General features: G+C 45.6%; 1 protein-coding gene across 1 annotated transcript in view; it reads right to left on the reverse strand.

The window, feature by feature from the left end:
* SNTG2 (syntrophin gamma 2) overlaps nt 1–16481 on the reverse strand; it is a gene marked incomplete at its 3' end in the record, with an annotated part of 195282 nt that overhangs the window by 107079 nt on the left and 71722 nt on the right. The window contains exon 2 of the mRNA XM_081254610.1: nt 9124–9261. Within this exon, the coding sequence (XP_081110736.1) occupies nt 9124–9261 (138 nt within the window). The remainder of the gene's footprint in view (nt 1–9123; nt 9262–16481) is intronic.

Genomic DNA, 16481 nt, shown 5'->3' on the forward strand with positions numbered 1-16481 from the left:
TCAAGAACCTCCCATCAGTGGAGGACTCCAAGGGCGGCCTTTGTGCCCCTCCCCAGGGGCTCCCACCTGCACCCCCTCGGGACCACCTGAGCCACATCTGCTGCTCAAGGAGGAAAGGAGAGAGCAGGTGGGAAAACAGTGACAGAGGCATGAGCCTGAGTTTCCATGACATAATTGAAGGGCCTGAAAGAGCAACTTTTAAAATTAGCAACTTAGGGAAAGAATTTTCTGAAGTATTTTATTTCTCACACAAACATAAATACTTTAAAAATTATTTTTTTTTCCAGGAAATAAAGTGTTACTGGACATTGATGTTGAGGAGGGTTTCGGAGGAGGGGTGTCAGACCCCAGGGGCCTCCGTCCACAGGGCTGGGATTCTCCAGGGAGCAAACACCTGGAAGACGTCTTTCAGGACAGGGCCGTGGCCTCTCTCCACTCTTTTTAAACCATCCACTCAAGCGAAATTCCCTCAATCTATGAAGAGTCTGGATTTGCCACTTGAAGTAAGTAAATTATTCCTCCATGGGTTGTGGTAAGTATTTCAAAACAATAATAGTTATTTGAAAACTCTCGTGCATATTTGTTCAATTCGGTAACAGACTCAAATCCGCCTTAGGAGGACTTAAAAATCAATATACCAGACTCGGAGTTTCCAAAAATGTACCGCAATTCCTAGAATTTAAAAATACCGAAAACCCCTATAGTAGTCCAGCCTCGGGAGGAGTTGCCAGAACGCTACGTGTGATCTTTCAGGCCTGACCACGGCAATGACGGGAGAGCGGCCCTCCACCCCCCAGACCCGCGCACCGGCGGCGCCCTGAGGCCGGGCTCCTACACGACCGCAACTCTGCACGCCCTGCCCCGCACGTCGGCGGGGGCCCTTCATCTGAAGCCTCGGCCAGGCCTTGCTGTGGCGGAGGGAGCCCTGGAGATGCTCCACCTGGGCTGGCCCAGCACCCAGGACCCTCCCACCCCAAACACCCCCGGGACCCATGAAACACAGGAGCTTTTTGCTCAGGGCTCCAGTGGGCAGGGACTCTCCACCCCGGGCTCATCCACCTGACCCTCCCAGAGCCAGCCGACATCAGAAGCTATGGGGGGCCCTGCCCCTCCTCCCCATCAGCTCTGCCTGTGCAATCAGAGCAAGTGATAAAGGCTCAGCCGTCACTGTCCACTTGTTGCCTTGACTGGCTATTCTGAGCCCTGGCATCCGATTGGCCAGCTCCTCTGAGCTCGGCTGGTTACTATTCACACGAAGCTGAGGGGCAGCTGAGCAGACGTTGCACCATCGTCTTCCTGTTCATCCCTCAAAACCTCAACAAAGAGAGTTCACCGCACTGGGGTCAAAGATGGATTCTGAGAGAATGTATGAATTATTGGGAAGTAAGGTTACCTGAGATCAAAATATTGGCTGAATTTAAAACACAAACCCTTCTTGGGGGGCTTGAATCCAAATAAGAATGTGCAGGAAAGGCATCAATCACCTCTGGGTTATGGACAGGGGAGTCTGCAGTCATTACAGGGATGAAGTAACCATCCACAGGTATCATGTCTCCATAGTATCACGGGTAAGTGTAAAAAGCACAATATTTGCAAATGAAGGAACAATGTTATTCCGCTCATATAAATGTGAAAAGCACCATTTGGCTGTGGAAATTTTAAATGGAACAGTATATTCGAGTATCAGTATAGCGGGGCTTCAGAGGTATCTGCACATTTCATTTCTTTAAAAAAAGTGGAGAGATTTAAAGCAAATATGTTGGTATATGGTAAATATGGATGATAATTACATGGGGTTCTGCTTATTACTTTTCAACTTTTTCTATGTTGAAAAATTACATAATTAAAGGAAAGAATAATAAAAATGTTCAGTAGGTTATGCAAAATACACTGCTATTATGATTTTAGTTATTCAAAGTTTCATTGAATGACATATTTTTGCATTCAGTTTCCTTACACAGTGGCTTGTGTGCACACAAACACAAACAAACACGTATAAATTATTATTCTACTATTCAACTAAGTCGTGGTATAAACCTTTGTAACGAATTCGCCCCATCTATTCTCTAATTCAAGGTTTTCATATTTTTAAAGCCAGAACTATCCTACTGCGGTGAAGTGGAGTACGGGTCAAATCCGCAAGCATCTTAATGAGCAAACGCACAGCACTGAGGGCCAGGGCCCGAGAGAATTCCACAAGAGTCAGGAGTCAGCCACTGTCCTGGCGGCAAGAGGGAATTCCTGGCTACTTGCTGACAACTGCACTTCGGTGCTTGTCTGGGAGCCTCTTGGAAGAGATTGCCCACCCTCCTCCTGAGGGTACGACTTTGGCAGCACTGGTTAAACTCCACGGGTCCCACCTCCTCACCTGAGACGGCTCACAGGTCACTTCTCAGGACTGACCTGCACTCTCCAGGGCTCCTTCTGTGTCTTGGATCTGTCTCCACACAAGGGCACCCTCTCTCACCACCCAGCCCTCAGCTATGGAAAGGATTCTTCTGGAAACGACCCTCCCGAGAAAAAAGGCAGCGGCCTTTCCACTACACACAGATTTCAAACAGGAACAAATCGTTAACACCAACACGTGTAGAGGGCTAGTTAGTGATTTCCATAAGCAGGATTTCTTCCAACTGAAAGTAAGCCAGTCAATCACAAGAATATATATAGAGAGAGATTTCCTCTGGGACAAAACAGTACTAATAATGAGTGAATAATTCATATTAATTTTTTCATACAGGCCCACTCCAAAGATCATATATAATTCTTCAACTAGTGGGTTAATCATTGAAAAATGAAAGCTCAGAAGGTGGTTTTGCCTTTGTTATCCTAGTTTATAGGAACGATCGCCAATCCTTCTTATGTGGTGTTTCACTTTGCAAGTAGGAGTATCTGCCCTGCATCAATGAACTGGCTGGAGCAATGGCCTAGGGGTCCAGTGACCTGCATCTCACAGGCCTAACTGGGGCTCGTTCCTCCCCAGCAGGATAATGCAGGAAACTTTTGGACCAGTAACTCACTAAGACCAGGAGGCAGCACTTAGAGACCCAGAGCCAGTTTACAGTGTGAATGTACAAGTAGAAACCAATTTTCAAAAACTAAAAGGAAATGGATTTTCAGCTGAGGTCCTGGAAAAATGGAAAAAATTAAGAAACTAATGAATGTTTGTCAGTAAACAGATATCAAGAACAGGGAAATATATAAAGCTGAGGAAATGTATCCAATGAGTTCAGAAGAGTGTTTTGTTACTAGGTCACTGGTACTTTGGCTGAATGACAAAACGCCTGATGGGAAATCAATAATTACTAGTGTAAGAAAATACAATACTGTAATAAAGATTAAATTCAATGAAAGAAATTAAATTCAATTAATTTAATTCAAATTAAAGAATTCAAAAGAATTTTTAATTAGATACTAAAATAGATAGAGGTGGTACCTACTCCTGATTTATGGACCCAAAGAATAGGAAGCAAAAGGGGATTACAGAAAGGGTATCAATTTAAGTGGATAAAAGTAGTAATAAGGCATTTATTGTACAACAAAAAAGCAAGTATAGAATTGTGTGTATTGTGTACTATGTACAGAATTTATCAGAAACTGCCATCACTTGGGCACTGTCACGATAACAAATTCATCTGTCTCAGAAAGTTTAATCCAAGTTTAGTTCTTTAATCACTACACTAAATACACTAAAATAGCAATTTGCTGATACTCTTCACAGGACTTGTTACATAAGCCATAAACCTAATTTTTAAAAATGCTTTTAACAGGCTCCATGGACCATTGGGATGTACCGGGGCCTCTTGTGGGCTCAGGACCACATGGCCACCAATCGGTGCATCACCTGCGCTCAGCGATCCTCACGAACATGACTGGAAATGCATCTACTTCTGCACAAACACCACTTGCCACACAGGTGCAAAGATGCAAGTGGGAAACCAAGGAGGGAGCAAGCCAGCTCCTGGATGGGAGGGTGCACACAGCCCCAGAGAGAGGCAGGGCCAGCACACAGACGTCTGCAAACGCCCACATGTCAGCAGCACAGGGGCCACGACCCAACGTGTGTTCACAGGGAACAAGCAAGTGGAAGGACGTGAGGTCAGGTCAGGGCCAGCGTACGCAGTGCCTGGAACACAGAGCAAAAAGCTTCCAGGCCCGATTCTGAATTCTACAATCAGTTCGCAGGTTCGTGGTATTAGCCAGACAGATCCGTGAAGAAGACCGAACACCGACAGGACACACACGCTTCCAGAAAGAGACCAGAGCAGACACGTCCAGCTCTGTGCGAGGCCCCTGATCACAAACCAGAGGAGCAGGGGACAGAAGAGGAGAGCAGGCCTCCGCCTCTTGGAATCTGTTGGGGTCCCAGACCCCAGATCCAGGTCCTTCACCAACTAGGGACTCGCGGGGCGTCTGGTCCTGGCTCCCCTCACCCGATCTTCTCCCTGCGTCTCCACGCATCCACCCACCAGCTCCCTCGCTGCCCGCGGGGCCTCCACACCACTCGCCTATGTGCTCCAGCTCTTGATGTTTCATTCCGGAGATTTCTTCAGATCTACTTCACAGCTTGGACGCTTCGTTTATTTGTTTCTTATTTAACTGGGACGTTGAAATTCCGATTTCACTGACCGTTTGTGGCTGGTCTCGCATTGGCTGGCTCACTTTTTACAACCCTCCTTCCTTTGTCCGACTGTTAGAACCTCCCGTTTAGTCTTCAAATGTAATGAACGTGCACCTTGCATGCAGCGCACCTGAGCCTCTCAGAACCCCGAGTCGCCACAGGCCCATCTCTGCGTCTCTGGCTCACGGTGGTTTTCCTCCCTGTGGCTTCATCCCCGCAGGTCCCTGTGAACCCGCAGCTGGGAGTCGTCTCAGACCTAAAAGTGTGTCCCTCCAGAAGGGACCTGCATCTTCCTTCCGCGTGGACCTGGGGACCCTCACACCTGACACCACCTCGAACTTCGTTTTCAGCTTGAGGTTCTTCATGCCGCATGGGAGGTGTAAAGGCCAGCACCAGACCCAAGTGGGCGGAGGTCGGGGAGGGGTCCTCAGGGGACATTCGTCTGGTTTGGGCCTCTTCCTTCTGAAGCCAATCCCAGCCAGGCAAGAACTCTCACTGCCCCTTCAAGTTCACACTCTAAACCTGTAACCCGGGGCTTTCTTCCTCCAGGCGGGGCTTAGGAGAGTCCGGTGTGTCCCCTCCTCTGGCTCGGCCCCAGGCTGCCTCCTGATGTCCATTCCGACGGCCGTACCCAGCTCGCGTGGGGTGGCAAACCCAGTCCAGCTCACACTGTGTGAACGGTCGCCCAGCATTTTCAGGGTTCAGTGCTGCTTGTGGTTCCCTGGACGGTCTGCACTGCTCTGTGCTGAGAAATTACCAGGCAGCATCCCTGGACTATAAGTTAGCAGAGGAGTAGCTAAGATGCTGCCTAATTCTGTAATTAACTTTGTGAACTCAGACCAACAACTTCCTCTTCCTGAATCTTCATTTCCCAAACAGTAAAATGAGGGTATGGAATTCTCCAGAATACCTTCCAACCATAAATGTGCCATGACTTAAAGGGCCAAATACAACACAGAGATCTTCTAATTTTTTTTCTTTATATGTAACTCCCTCACTACACTCAAACCACAAATGTAAACTTACAGTTTAGAAAAATAAAATATGTCAAAAATAAAGCAACCTAAACAGAAACTCGGAAATGTGAGAACAAGCCAGCTTTTTCAAACTGCAAAGCACACACTCTCTTTAGGAGATAATTAGAAAACCCGGAGATTCTACTAAGCATTCAAAGTGCCATGGTGATCTGAACAGATAGGAATATAAATGAAATATGAAGTCACCGATTCTAAACTCTGATAATGAATCAGCAGATTTGAGAATCTATTGGTTTTCATTAAAGAATAAATTGAGTTTCCTCTCCCTCTTTCCTGATAAGAATAACATCCATCCTTAACTGATATAATGCTTATTTTTTCAGCAGTTTCAAGAAAACAAAATACAAGTCTACTCCTTAATCCTGACTTCTCAAACAATCAATAATATAAGTGCAGGGGCTTCCCTGGTGGCGCAGTGGTTGAGAATCTGCCTGCCAATGCAGGGGACACGGGTTCGAGCCCTGGTCTGGGAAGATCCCACATGCCGCGGAGCAACAAGGCCCGTGAGCCATGGCCGCTGAGCCTGCACATCTGGAGCCTGTGCTCCGCAACAAGAGAGGCCGCGATAGTGAGAGGCCCGTGCACCGCGATGAAGAGTGGCCCCCGCTCGCCACAACTAGAAAAAGCCCTCGCAGAGAAACGAAGACCCAACACAGCCCAAAATAAATAAATAATTTTAAAAAAAAAGAATATAAGTGCAACCCAAGGTGTAAAGTTCAGTGTAAACGGTCTTAGGTTTTGAGAGAACCAAATTCCTTCCAGGCTCACATTGTGAGTAAGTGTTGGATCACAAAGTGTGTTGATTTTGAAGCAAGCATATACCTCCCACTGAGAACAGAGCTCGAAATGTAAGAATCGATCATCAGTATTATTTTCTATTAAGAAAATTGATCTTGAAAATCAAAGCACCAGTGTGAGCCGTCCACACGACAGTGAAGTGCCTGTTCTAAGGCACTAATTGGGCCTTGGGGTCCCAGTGACAAGCCAGGTACTGCTTGACTTTACCATCTGTAAATGTGTGTTGAACTGAATCTGATGATACATTTTTCATCTCCTGGGATCCCAGGGACTCAAGGTTTGGCGAGAAGTAAAATTCACACTCGTTTCTTCTGCTGATCAGCTGAGGAATCATCATCATTACATCTTCCTTTCCTGCTCCTCAGAATATTTTAAATGGAAAATAACCACTTTCCACCAGGTTCTCTGGTGGAGGTTAACGTGGAAACATTCAACAATATGAATATAAGAGAATCACTATGGTCCGACCCCCTTAGAGGTGTCCTGATTCTGTACCAACAACCGTGGCCTTTGTTAAGAGTCATCTTTCTCACTCTCCAAACACATGATAAACCCCCATGTCCAGGTTAGCTTTATTTTTATAATCATCTGAAGAACACAGGGTTTCAACTGTTCCTCAAAGTAATGGGATTGAACCCAATGTGATTCTGTATCTGGGGTAGAGTAGACATTCTGATCTCAGTAGCTGAGTATGTTCTTCTAGGTACAAAAATGTCCTCGGAATCCGCCCCCCCCCCCAATTATCCAGCCCAGATAGGCATGTTTATTCAAGGAGATATTCACTCCTCTCCTACAAAGGAGGGCTTCCTAAGGAAGCAGCAGAGACCAGTAAAGATGGAGCCGGAAGAGACCGGGAACAAATCCACGTGACCCACCCTCTAACTTAGAGCAGGGAGTTCTAATATCAAGCTTTAGGCACCAATAAATCACTTGAAATTGTAAACATAAATTTATAGGTCTGAACACTCACCCATTTTTCTTATGAAGGAGCTGATAATTTTCATCAAGAATATAACCTTGGGCAGAGAATCCAACGCTGAATCCTAAAAAGTGTAATTTATTTTTCCTGGACAGTACAGCACAGAAACATTACCTGCTTTTACTGTAACTTGTCTGCGATTCTCTGTAGAGTACAAATTCACTCTTAAGAAGGGTGACACTTAAGTGTTTACAAAACGCCCCTGCTTCTCCCTCTCCCCACTATCCCCCATCCCGTGTGGTATTTAGAACACGTGGAGGGAAATTAGCAAAGGGAAGGTCAGTGATGGGGTCAGAGAAGGTGAGCACAAAATTGCTCTATCTGTCCTAGAGAGATCAGACTTGGGGCCAGCGGGAGTCTTAGTAAGAGCTGGTGCCGGGGTGGGGTTCTGCAGGGTGCACCGGGGGCTCTGGAGGTCGGGATGCAGGATCCGGGCCTGAGGTTCCAGGGAGGAGCCCTGGGAAAGATGGTGTCCTGTCTCTCGCCCTCCTTGTGTAGCTCCACTGTCCTGGACCCAGAGGGGTGCCCTTGATCAAGGCCGGCGGCCAGAATGGGCGCAGCAGGTGGGCGACGGGGGGTGGAGGTTGGCCTTGGGCTCCAGGACAGAAGGAGGAGGATGCCATCCAGGTGGAGACATGAGTGCTGAGGGTCATAAAGTGCCGTGTGTGTGTGGACACAGAGGCAAGGTCACCTGATGTCAGGGAACCTGTTGAGGACACGCTGACTGCAGGACTGCGGATGCACCTGTTTATGTCATCTCCAACATAAAGGTCATGAGGACCCAGAAACCCACACAAATGAGGGTCTCCAGAGCCTCCAGAAGAGCCAGCCGTGACCTGGGGATGGAAGAGCTTCAGGGAACCTCCTATCCTCTACATGGTTTCTTGCTCATCATTTTTATAGCTAATGGGAAGGTCTATTAAAAGGAAGAAGTAAGGACTGATGTTGATAATTTCTATATATAACCATGTATGCAGACATGTAACACAAAATGCACATGTATATCCACAGCCATTTAAGTCCACTGGGAGGAAAATAGGAAATTTCAAGTATAATATATTGTATACATATATACATCATTTGCAATAGTCCCAAGTTAAACTTGGAGATAAAACTTGCAAAAGCGTTTTCCCCTCATCTTTATTCAATATTCGAACACATCTAATACATAAGTGTCTTACCCTTAAGAAAATTTCACTTGTAATTGACTGAAGCTGAGAAGGAACCAAGCTTTACGTGAAAATCCCTATTTGTATCCACAGAGGCAGGGACCAGGTTGATACTGAAAAACACCTGCTGTATCTTTCATTGCCTGTCGTTCTAGATGGAAACCCTCAAGTTATTATTCTTTCAGGAATTAGATTATCTGTCAAGTTACGTCTTTCTAGTTTCCAATGTGAATATGTCCAATCTCATGCTGTGGTGTCTGGGGATATTTTTAATATAAAGCTGCTCAAGGAAAATACATTAATGAAGAAATTAAGAAAGTCAGGGGGAGTGTAAACAATACAAACTTGAAAAGATGCTTTGCTTTGCAATAATGGGGACATTTAGATACGGCTGAGGACCTTGTCAGGCCACGTCCTGCAGGACCACTCTTAGGGGGCTTTCGTCCGGGGAGACCTCTGGGCTGATCTACGAGACACACTCAGAGACAAACCCCTGGGGCCTGCAGACGCAGAAGCACTTACATTTGCACTGTGATTGCTGCCACTAACACAGATGACATCTTGTTTTTGAATTGTCAGTACCTCTTTCGTTAGCTTCAGGCGAATGTCATAGGCATGTCCAGACCTTTCATCGTGCAACAAGGCAGTCCCGATTTTAGTCTGAAACAAAAGAGGCGAAGAGGGTGTGAGGATGGGAGAGCACGGACCCTGACAAAACACGCCTGCCCCTGTTCACAACCTCCTGAAACACGCCTGTGTATTTATCACATACCCATGCATCTGACTAGGAATTGATTAATTTAACACAAAATAATGGAATTTTAAATATTTCTTCCTGAGTAGTCTTTATAGGATTTGCATAAAACATGTTTTTAGCAGGTGAGGAACGGATGAGTCAGAAAGGCACCTTCGGATAAATTAGAAGTCACCTCGTCCGCGTGAAGTCATGGACCCGCCCCCGGCTGAGCGGCGCCCGGTCACACAGGTGGGCACAGGTCCCAGGTGGGCACGGGTCCCGGGCGAGCACTTGGACGGCCCTCCTGTCCCTCTTGTGCCTGCACAGGGCTCCGGCCAACACGGCCTCGGACACAGCCCTGCAGCCAGGAGGAGGGGAGGAGGGGCGGGATGCGGGGAAAGGCCGCAGGTGTCTGGTCCTCAGGCCAGGACCAGACGGCCCCAGGGCTCACTGGAGTGAGGGTGTGTCCAGGTGAGGCCTCTCCCCCTGCCGTCCAAGCAGGCACACATGCACACACGCACACATAATGTGCAAAGGCACGCAGCATCTGTGTCAGTGTGCAGCAATCAGGGCAGGAAGATGAGGTTTGGCTTCACACAGACAGGCCTTCAGTTGTGAACTAGGAAACCTGAACTCAAAGTAAAACCAAAGGCTGATAAAAAAAAAAAGACTAAGAGGCAGTGTCTGCAAGGAGGCGTTTTTTTTTCCTACTGCGGGGTCAGAGGTCATCATGCATCCTTTTATAAAACAAGCTTTAATCCAGCAGGACGTGGCGTCTCGGTGGGAACAGGAGTTTCGCCGGCTCCCAAGTCACGGATGTGCCCACGAACACGCTTGTGGGGTTGACCGCACGGAACAGCCGTTCCCTGGGGGCCTTGGCCACGTGGAGTCGGTGGGGACACTCAGGAGAGGACCCGGGGTGGCTGCTGGCGGGGCCAGGGCTGGAGGGACCCAGCACCCAAGGGAACCCGAGACCAGGACAGCCCCGCAGGGAGAGGGCTGATCCCTGCATGTCGTTTAGAGGGAGAACCGTTTCCGGTTCACATCAAAGAGGCTCAACTTCGACCCATTTCTATCGACGTGTAAAGCGCGCGCTCACTCACAGTGTTCACTTCCAGCCAATTCAGCACGGCCAGCCCACGTTTCTCCCAGTCAGTTGTCTTGGTGACGAAACCCCCTCCACCCGGCCCACGAGGAGAACGCAGGTCAGAGGCGAAAGGAAGGGTGGCAGAGCTTTAACAAGTTAAACACAGTATTTAAACTGTGCTAGACATTTAACGAGTCAGCTACTGAAAGCAAAGGGATTCCGTGGAGAACTAAGGCGAGTCGTCTGTTGTCTTAAGGTGCCATCTGACCCCGTGACGCTGCCCGAAGTAAAGCCAACTGCTGCTCAAAATGTTGAAAAATGAAGTCAGGACCATGAACAAACTGGAGAGCATTCAGCGTTCCACTCAAAATCACAATCTTCTTCTCATCACTTTCTTCTAGAAAATCACTCCTCTTCTGTCAAATGACATGAGTGCGCCAGAGATGAATATCCCCGTAATATAAACATAGCAGCCCCCTTCCCGGGATCCCAGCACCACCGTCCTCAGGGGACCCGCCCAGAGGCACAGAGGCAGGAACAGAAGACAGACCGCCGAGCCGGGCTCTTCCCTCACACCAGACACGGTCAGCAGGTCCCCCCTTTACAAACTGAACACACATTTCTCGGAAATAAAACAACTTCTTTAAACTACATGTTGGTCTTTGCCATTCAAAAGCCAAAAAATTAAGAACAAAACTATACCCCAAAGCAAAAATGTTAAGAACCTAAACTCCCCCCAAATGAAGAACAAAACGAACGCCTGCCCATGCGGGGCCCCCGCCTCAGTGAGGGGTGAGTCCTCGCTGTGTCCTTGTCCCGTCGGCGGCCCCTGTGCCCTGCCCTCCTCACCCGCACGGTGAGTCCAGAGGCCCATCCCGCAGCCTCTGCCTACGAAACGTCCAGAGCCCACGCTGCAGTCAGTACCTGGGCTGCCGCCCTCTCCCCTGTAGCCCTGCCCGACCCAGGCTGACCCTGTCAGCCCACCATCCACACGGGCCATCCATCCTCCGGACAGGGCCTCCCAGGACCGCAGGGCCGCTCGCTGCCTGAAGACCCTCTCCCTCTGGCCCCGGTCCTCATCCCAGCCCGGCGGTGGCCCCCAGTCTGGCCCAGGATCTGGTCCTCGGCTCCTGCATCCCCTGGTCCCTCCGAGTCCCACGCGGCCCCTCTCGTCACCTGTAGGTCTTGGCTGAGACTGGCCTTGTGGACAGACCTCCCCACCGGCCACAGGGCCCTAACCCCTGCCCCCTGCTTCATCTTCTCCCTTCAGCCCACGGGACTGTGGGCCTCGTGCCGGAGCCAGGCATCCTAGGCGGGGGGCCCTGGCCTCACTGCCGGGTTCCCAGCTCTCACAGCAGAAGCCATCGGCCAGGGGCACAGGGCATGCTCTGTAAACAAGTGGAATAGGAAGGCCACCCTCTTCCCACAAATGCATCTTCACGTCCATGCAATTCCAATAACAATCCATGAAGACGACTGTGAAATTTACCAGGATAACACTAAAGTTACATTTTGTGAAATAAGACTGGTGCTGCAGGAAGATAATTGATCCATGAAACATTAAGCTCACCACATATTGTGGTGCTAAGCAGTCGGATGCAAGAGGCAAAGGAAGGCTCCAGAAAGTTTAATTACATCATTGGAAATAGTTCATAATCTCTTTTGCTTTTGTAGCCTCACCACATGGCTTGCGGTATCTTAGTTCCCTGACCAGGGATTGAACCCAGGCCCTCGGCAGTGGAAGTGATGCATCCAAACCACTGGACCACCATGGAATTCCCAAAAATATCCTAAGACTATTGCTTAGTGATTTTGATCATTATAAACATGGTTCTCATACCTTATTTCAAAAACACTCCCAGAGAGATCAACCCTTGTAAAAACATAGAAAAACAAAATTTCTTGAAGAAAATATTAGTGTGTGTGAGGAAAAACTACCAGGTTAGCTTAACTCAACAGCCAGAAATTCTTGAGAAAAAGATTCATGGAATTCACTACATGGAAATATAAAAGTTTGTATGACAAGGACTCCATATACAAAAATATATGCATATAGTAGACACGAGGTTAACAGGAAGAGTCTTACAACCGAAGACGGACAAGTGAACATCCTATAAAAACTGAGTCAAAGACATGAAAAGGAATTCCCAAAAGAAGGAATAAAATGAACAATACATTTGAAAAGAGATGCCAGCTCACCAGGAACCCAAAGACTCACAATTACTCAACAATGATTCATGATTTTTAAACTATTTGATAGGCAAACATTGAAAGAGAACAGCAGTACCTAGTGTGGACAGGACCTGGAGGAGCAGGTGGCCTACGTGTGGCTGGTGCAGGTGCCACCTGCCTCCTGGAAAAGGTCCGGGGATAACGAGGGCGTCTGTCATACCTGATCTGAAATCGGGTGTCTCTGCCTCCAGGAATCCACCCACAGGCGCAGCCAGGCAGCTGCCCTGGGGGTTATGCAAACCACTGTTCCCCACTCTCTTCACGGTTAGAGTGCGTCACCCTTTGATGTGACACTAAGCATGAGCCTAACAGACTTAACACACCTGATGGACTTAGAATATCAGTTCTGTACCTCTTGGCAAGAAAACTGTCCACAGATATCAATTCCTGAAGAGCAAAAGAGCACGCAGTACCTAAGATACAAAAAATTAAGTTCGTACATAAATATAAATGTACAGAAATGCATGGAGAAAATTTAGAATGACAGGATTTCAAAAAACAAATAGTAGCAAACAGAATCCAACAGACATTAAAAGGATAATACACCATGATGAAGTGGGTTTATCCCAGGAATGCAAGGATTCATCAATATACACAAAATCAATCAATGTGATACACCATATTAACAAGTTGAAGGATAAAGACCATATGATAATCTCAATAAATGCAGAAAAAGCTTGTGACAAAGTCAACACTCATTTATGATCAAAACTATCCAGAAAGTAGGCATAGAGGAAACTTACCTCAACATAATAAAGGACATATATGACAAACCCACAGCCAGCATTGTTCTCAATGGTGAAAAATTGAAACCATTTCCTCTAAGATCAGGAACAAGACACGGTTGCCCACTCTCACCGCTATTATTCAACATAGTTTTGGAAGTTTTAGCCACAGCAATCAGAGAAGAAGAAATAAAAGGAATACAAATCAGAAAAGAAGTAAAACTGTCACTGTTTGCAGATGGCATGATACTATACATAGAGACTCCTAAAGATGCTACCAGAAAACTACTAGAGCTAATCAATGAATTTGGTAAAGTTGCAGGATACAAAATTAATGCACAGAAATCTCTTGCACTCCTATACACTAACTATAGAAAATCTGAAAGAAAAATTAAGGAAACACTCCCATTTACCATTACAACAAAAAGAATAAAGTACCTAGGAATAAACCTACCTAAAGAGACAAAAGACCTGTATGCAGAAAAATATAAGGCACTGATGAAAGAAATTAAAGACAATACAAACAGGTGAAGAGGTATGCCATGTTCTTGAATTGGAAGAATCAACATTGTGAAAATGACTATACTACCCAAAGCAATCTACAGATTCAACGCAATTCCTATCAAACTACCACTGGCATTTTTCATAGAACTAGAACAAAAAATTTCACAAGCTGTATGGAAACACAAAAGACCCCGAATAGCCAAAGCAATCTTGAGAAAGAAAAATGGAGCTGGAGGAATCAGACTCCCTGACTTCACACTATACTACAAAGTTACAGTAATCAAGACAGTATGGTACTGGCATAAAAACAGAAATATAGATCAATGGAACAGGATAGAAAGCCCAGAGATAAACCAACACACATATGGTCACCTTATCTTTGATAAAGGAGGCAAGGATATACAATGGAGAAAAAACAGCCTCTTCATAAGTGGTGCTGGGAAAACTGGACAGCTACATGTAAAAGAATGAAATTAGAACACTCCCTAACACCATACACAAAAATAAACTCAAAATGGATTAAAGACCTAAATGTAAGGCCAGACACTATAAAACGCTTAGAGGAAAACATAGGCTGAACACTCTATGACATACATCACAGCAAGATCCTTTTTGACCCACCTCCTAGAGAAATGGAAATAAAAACAAAAATAAACAAATGGGACCTAATGAAACTTAAAACCTTTTGCACAGCAAAGGAAACCATAAACAAGACAAAAAGACAACCCTCAGAATGGGAGAAAATATTTGCAAATGAAGCAACTGACAAAGGATTAATCTCCAAAATTTATAAGCAGCTCATGAAGCTCAATATCAAAAAACAAACAACCCAATCCAAAAATAGGCAAAAGACCTAAATAGACATTTCTCCAAAGAAGATATACAGATTGCCAACAAACACATGAAAGGATGCTCAACATCACTAATCATTAGAGAAATGCAAGTCAAAACCACTATGAGGTATCACCTCACACTGGTCAGAATGGCCATCACCAAAAAATCTACAAACAATAAATGCTGGAGAGGATGTGGAGAAAAGAGAACCTTCTTGCAGTGTCGGTGGGAATGTAAATTGATACAGCCACTATGGAGAACAATATGGAGGTTCCTTAAAAAACTAAAAATAGAACTACCATATGACCCAGCAATCCCACTACCGGGCATATACCCTGAGACAACCATAATCTAAAAAGAGTCATGTACCACAATATTCATTGCAGCTCTATTTACAATAGCCAGGACATGGAAGCAACCTAAGTGTCCACTGACAGATGAATGGATAAAGAAGATGTGGCACATATATACAATGGAATATTACTGAACCATAAAAAGAAATGAAATTGAATTATTTGTAGTGAGGTGGGTGGACCTAGAATCTGTCATACAGAGTGAAGTAACTCAGAAAGAGAAAAACAAATATCGTATGCTAACACATATATATGGAATGTAAAAAAAAAAAAAGGTTCTGATGAACCTAGGGGCAGGACAAAAATAAAGATGCAGACGTAGAGAATGGACTTGAGGACACGGGGAGGGGGAAGGGTAAGCTGGGACGAAGTGAGAGAGTGGCATGGACATATACACACTACCAAATGTAAAATAGATAGCTAGTGGAAAGCGGCTGCATAGCACAGGGAGATCAGCTCGCTGCTTTGTGACCACCTAGAAGGGTGGGATAGGGAGGGTGGGAGGGAGATGCAAAAGGGAGAAGATATGGGGATATATGTATATGTACAGCTGATTCACTTTGTTATACAGCAGAAACTAATACACCATTGTAAAGCAATTATACTCCAATAAAGATGTTTTAAAAAAGGAGAAAAAAACAAACAAACAAAAAACCAGCATTTTATGTAAACGTCCACAATTCTCATATACGTATATGTATCACCTATTATGGATGGTTTAATCTGGCCACTCTTACACTCACTGCTAAAATGGCTTGCCCTTCATATGAGTGGAGGTGGCATGAAGCAGTCTGCCTGCTAATTTTTTAAAAATCATAAAAACTAAAGTTAACTATTTTATAGCTTTTTAATTTACTTATACAACCAAGAACACCCCTCTCAAACCACTCCGTGATGTATGTGTTAGGAGTGCGGCAAAGCTGAAGGTTTCCAGAAGAACCAGGCAAAACAGAAGCCTGTTCTGTAACAGAGCACGGTGGACAACCTCTCACTCACCAGATGCTCATGGTTATTCTACCAAAGAGCACTGTACACAAGTTACAATACAGAGATGTTCACAAGAAGTCTTAATGCATTTTCCTTGTTTATTCAGAAATAAGCATATTTTCTTCACTGAATCATTGACAAATAAATTAAAGAATGAATATCAAGTGCAAAAATAAAATAAAAACAAAGAGCTATGAAAACACACAGAGGAGGGAGACAGTCTATCTGTATCCCTTAGCAGTTTATTCACAGGGAGAAAGACAGGGATAGATTTTTAATTTAGTCCAGTTTTTAGCAATACATACCTAAGGGCATTATAAGTAGTACTTTGTTACAAAGAATTCTAAACTTCTAATATTGTCTCTTTGATCTTGGTTTACTGGGTCTAACAAATATGAAAGATCATACAAAATATTCCCTGA

This window comes from Mesoplodon bidens (assembly GCF_964165515.1).
Source record: "Mesoplodon bidens genome assembly, chromosome: 14".
NCBI lineage: Eukaryota > Metazoa > Chordata > Mammalia > Artiodactyla > Ziphiidae > Mesoplodon > Mesoplodon bidens.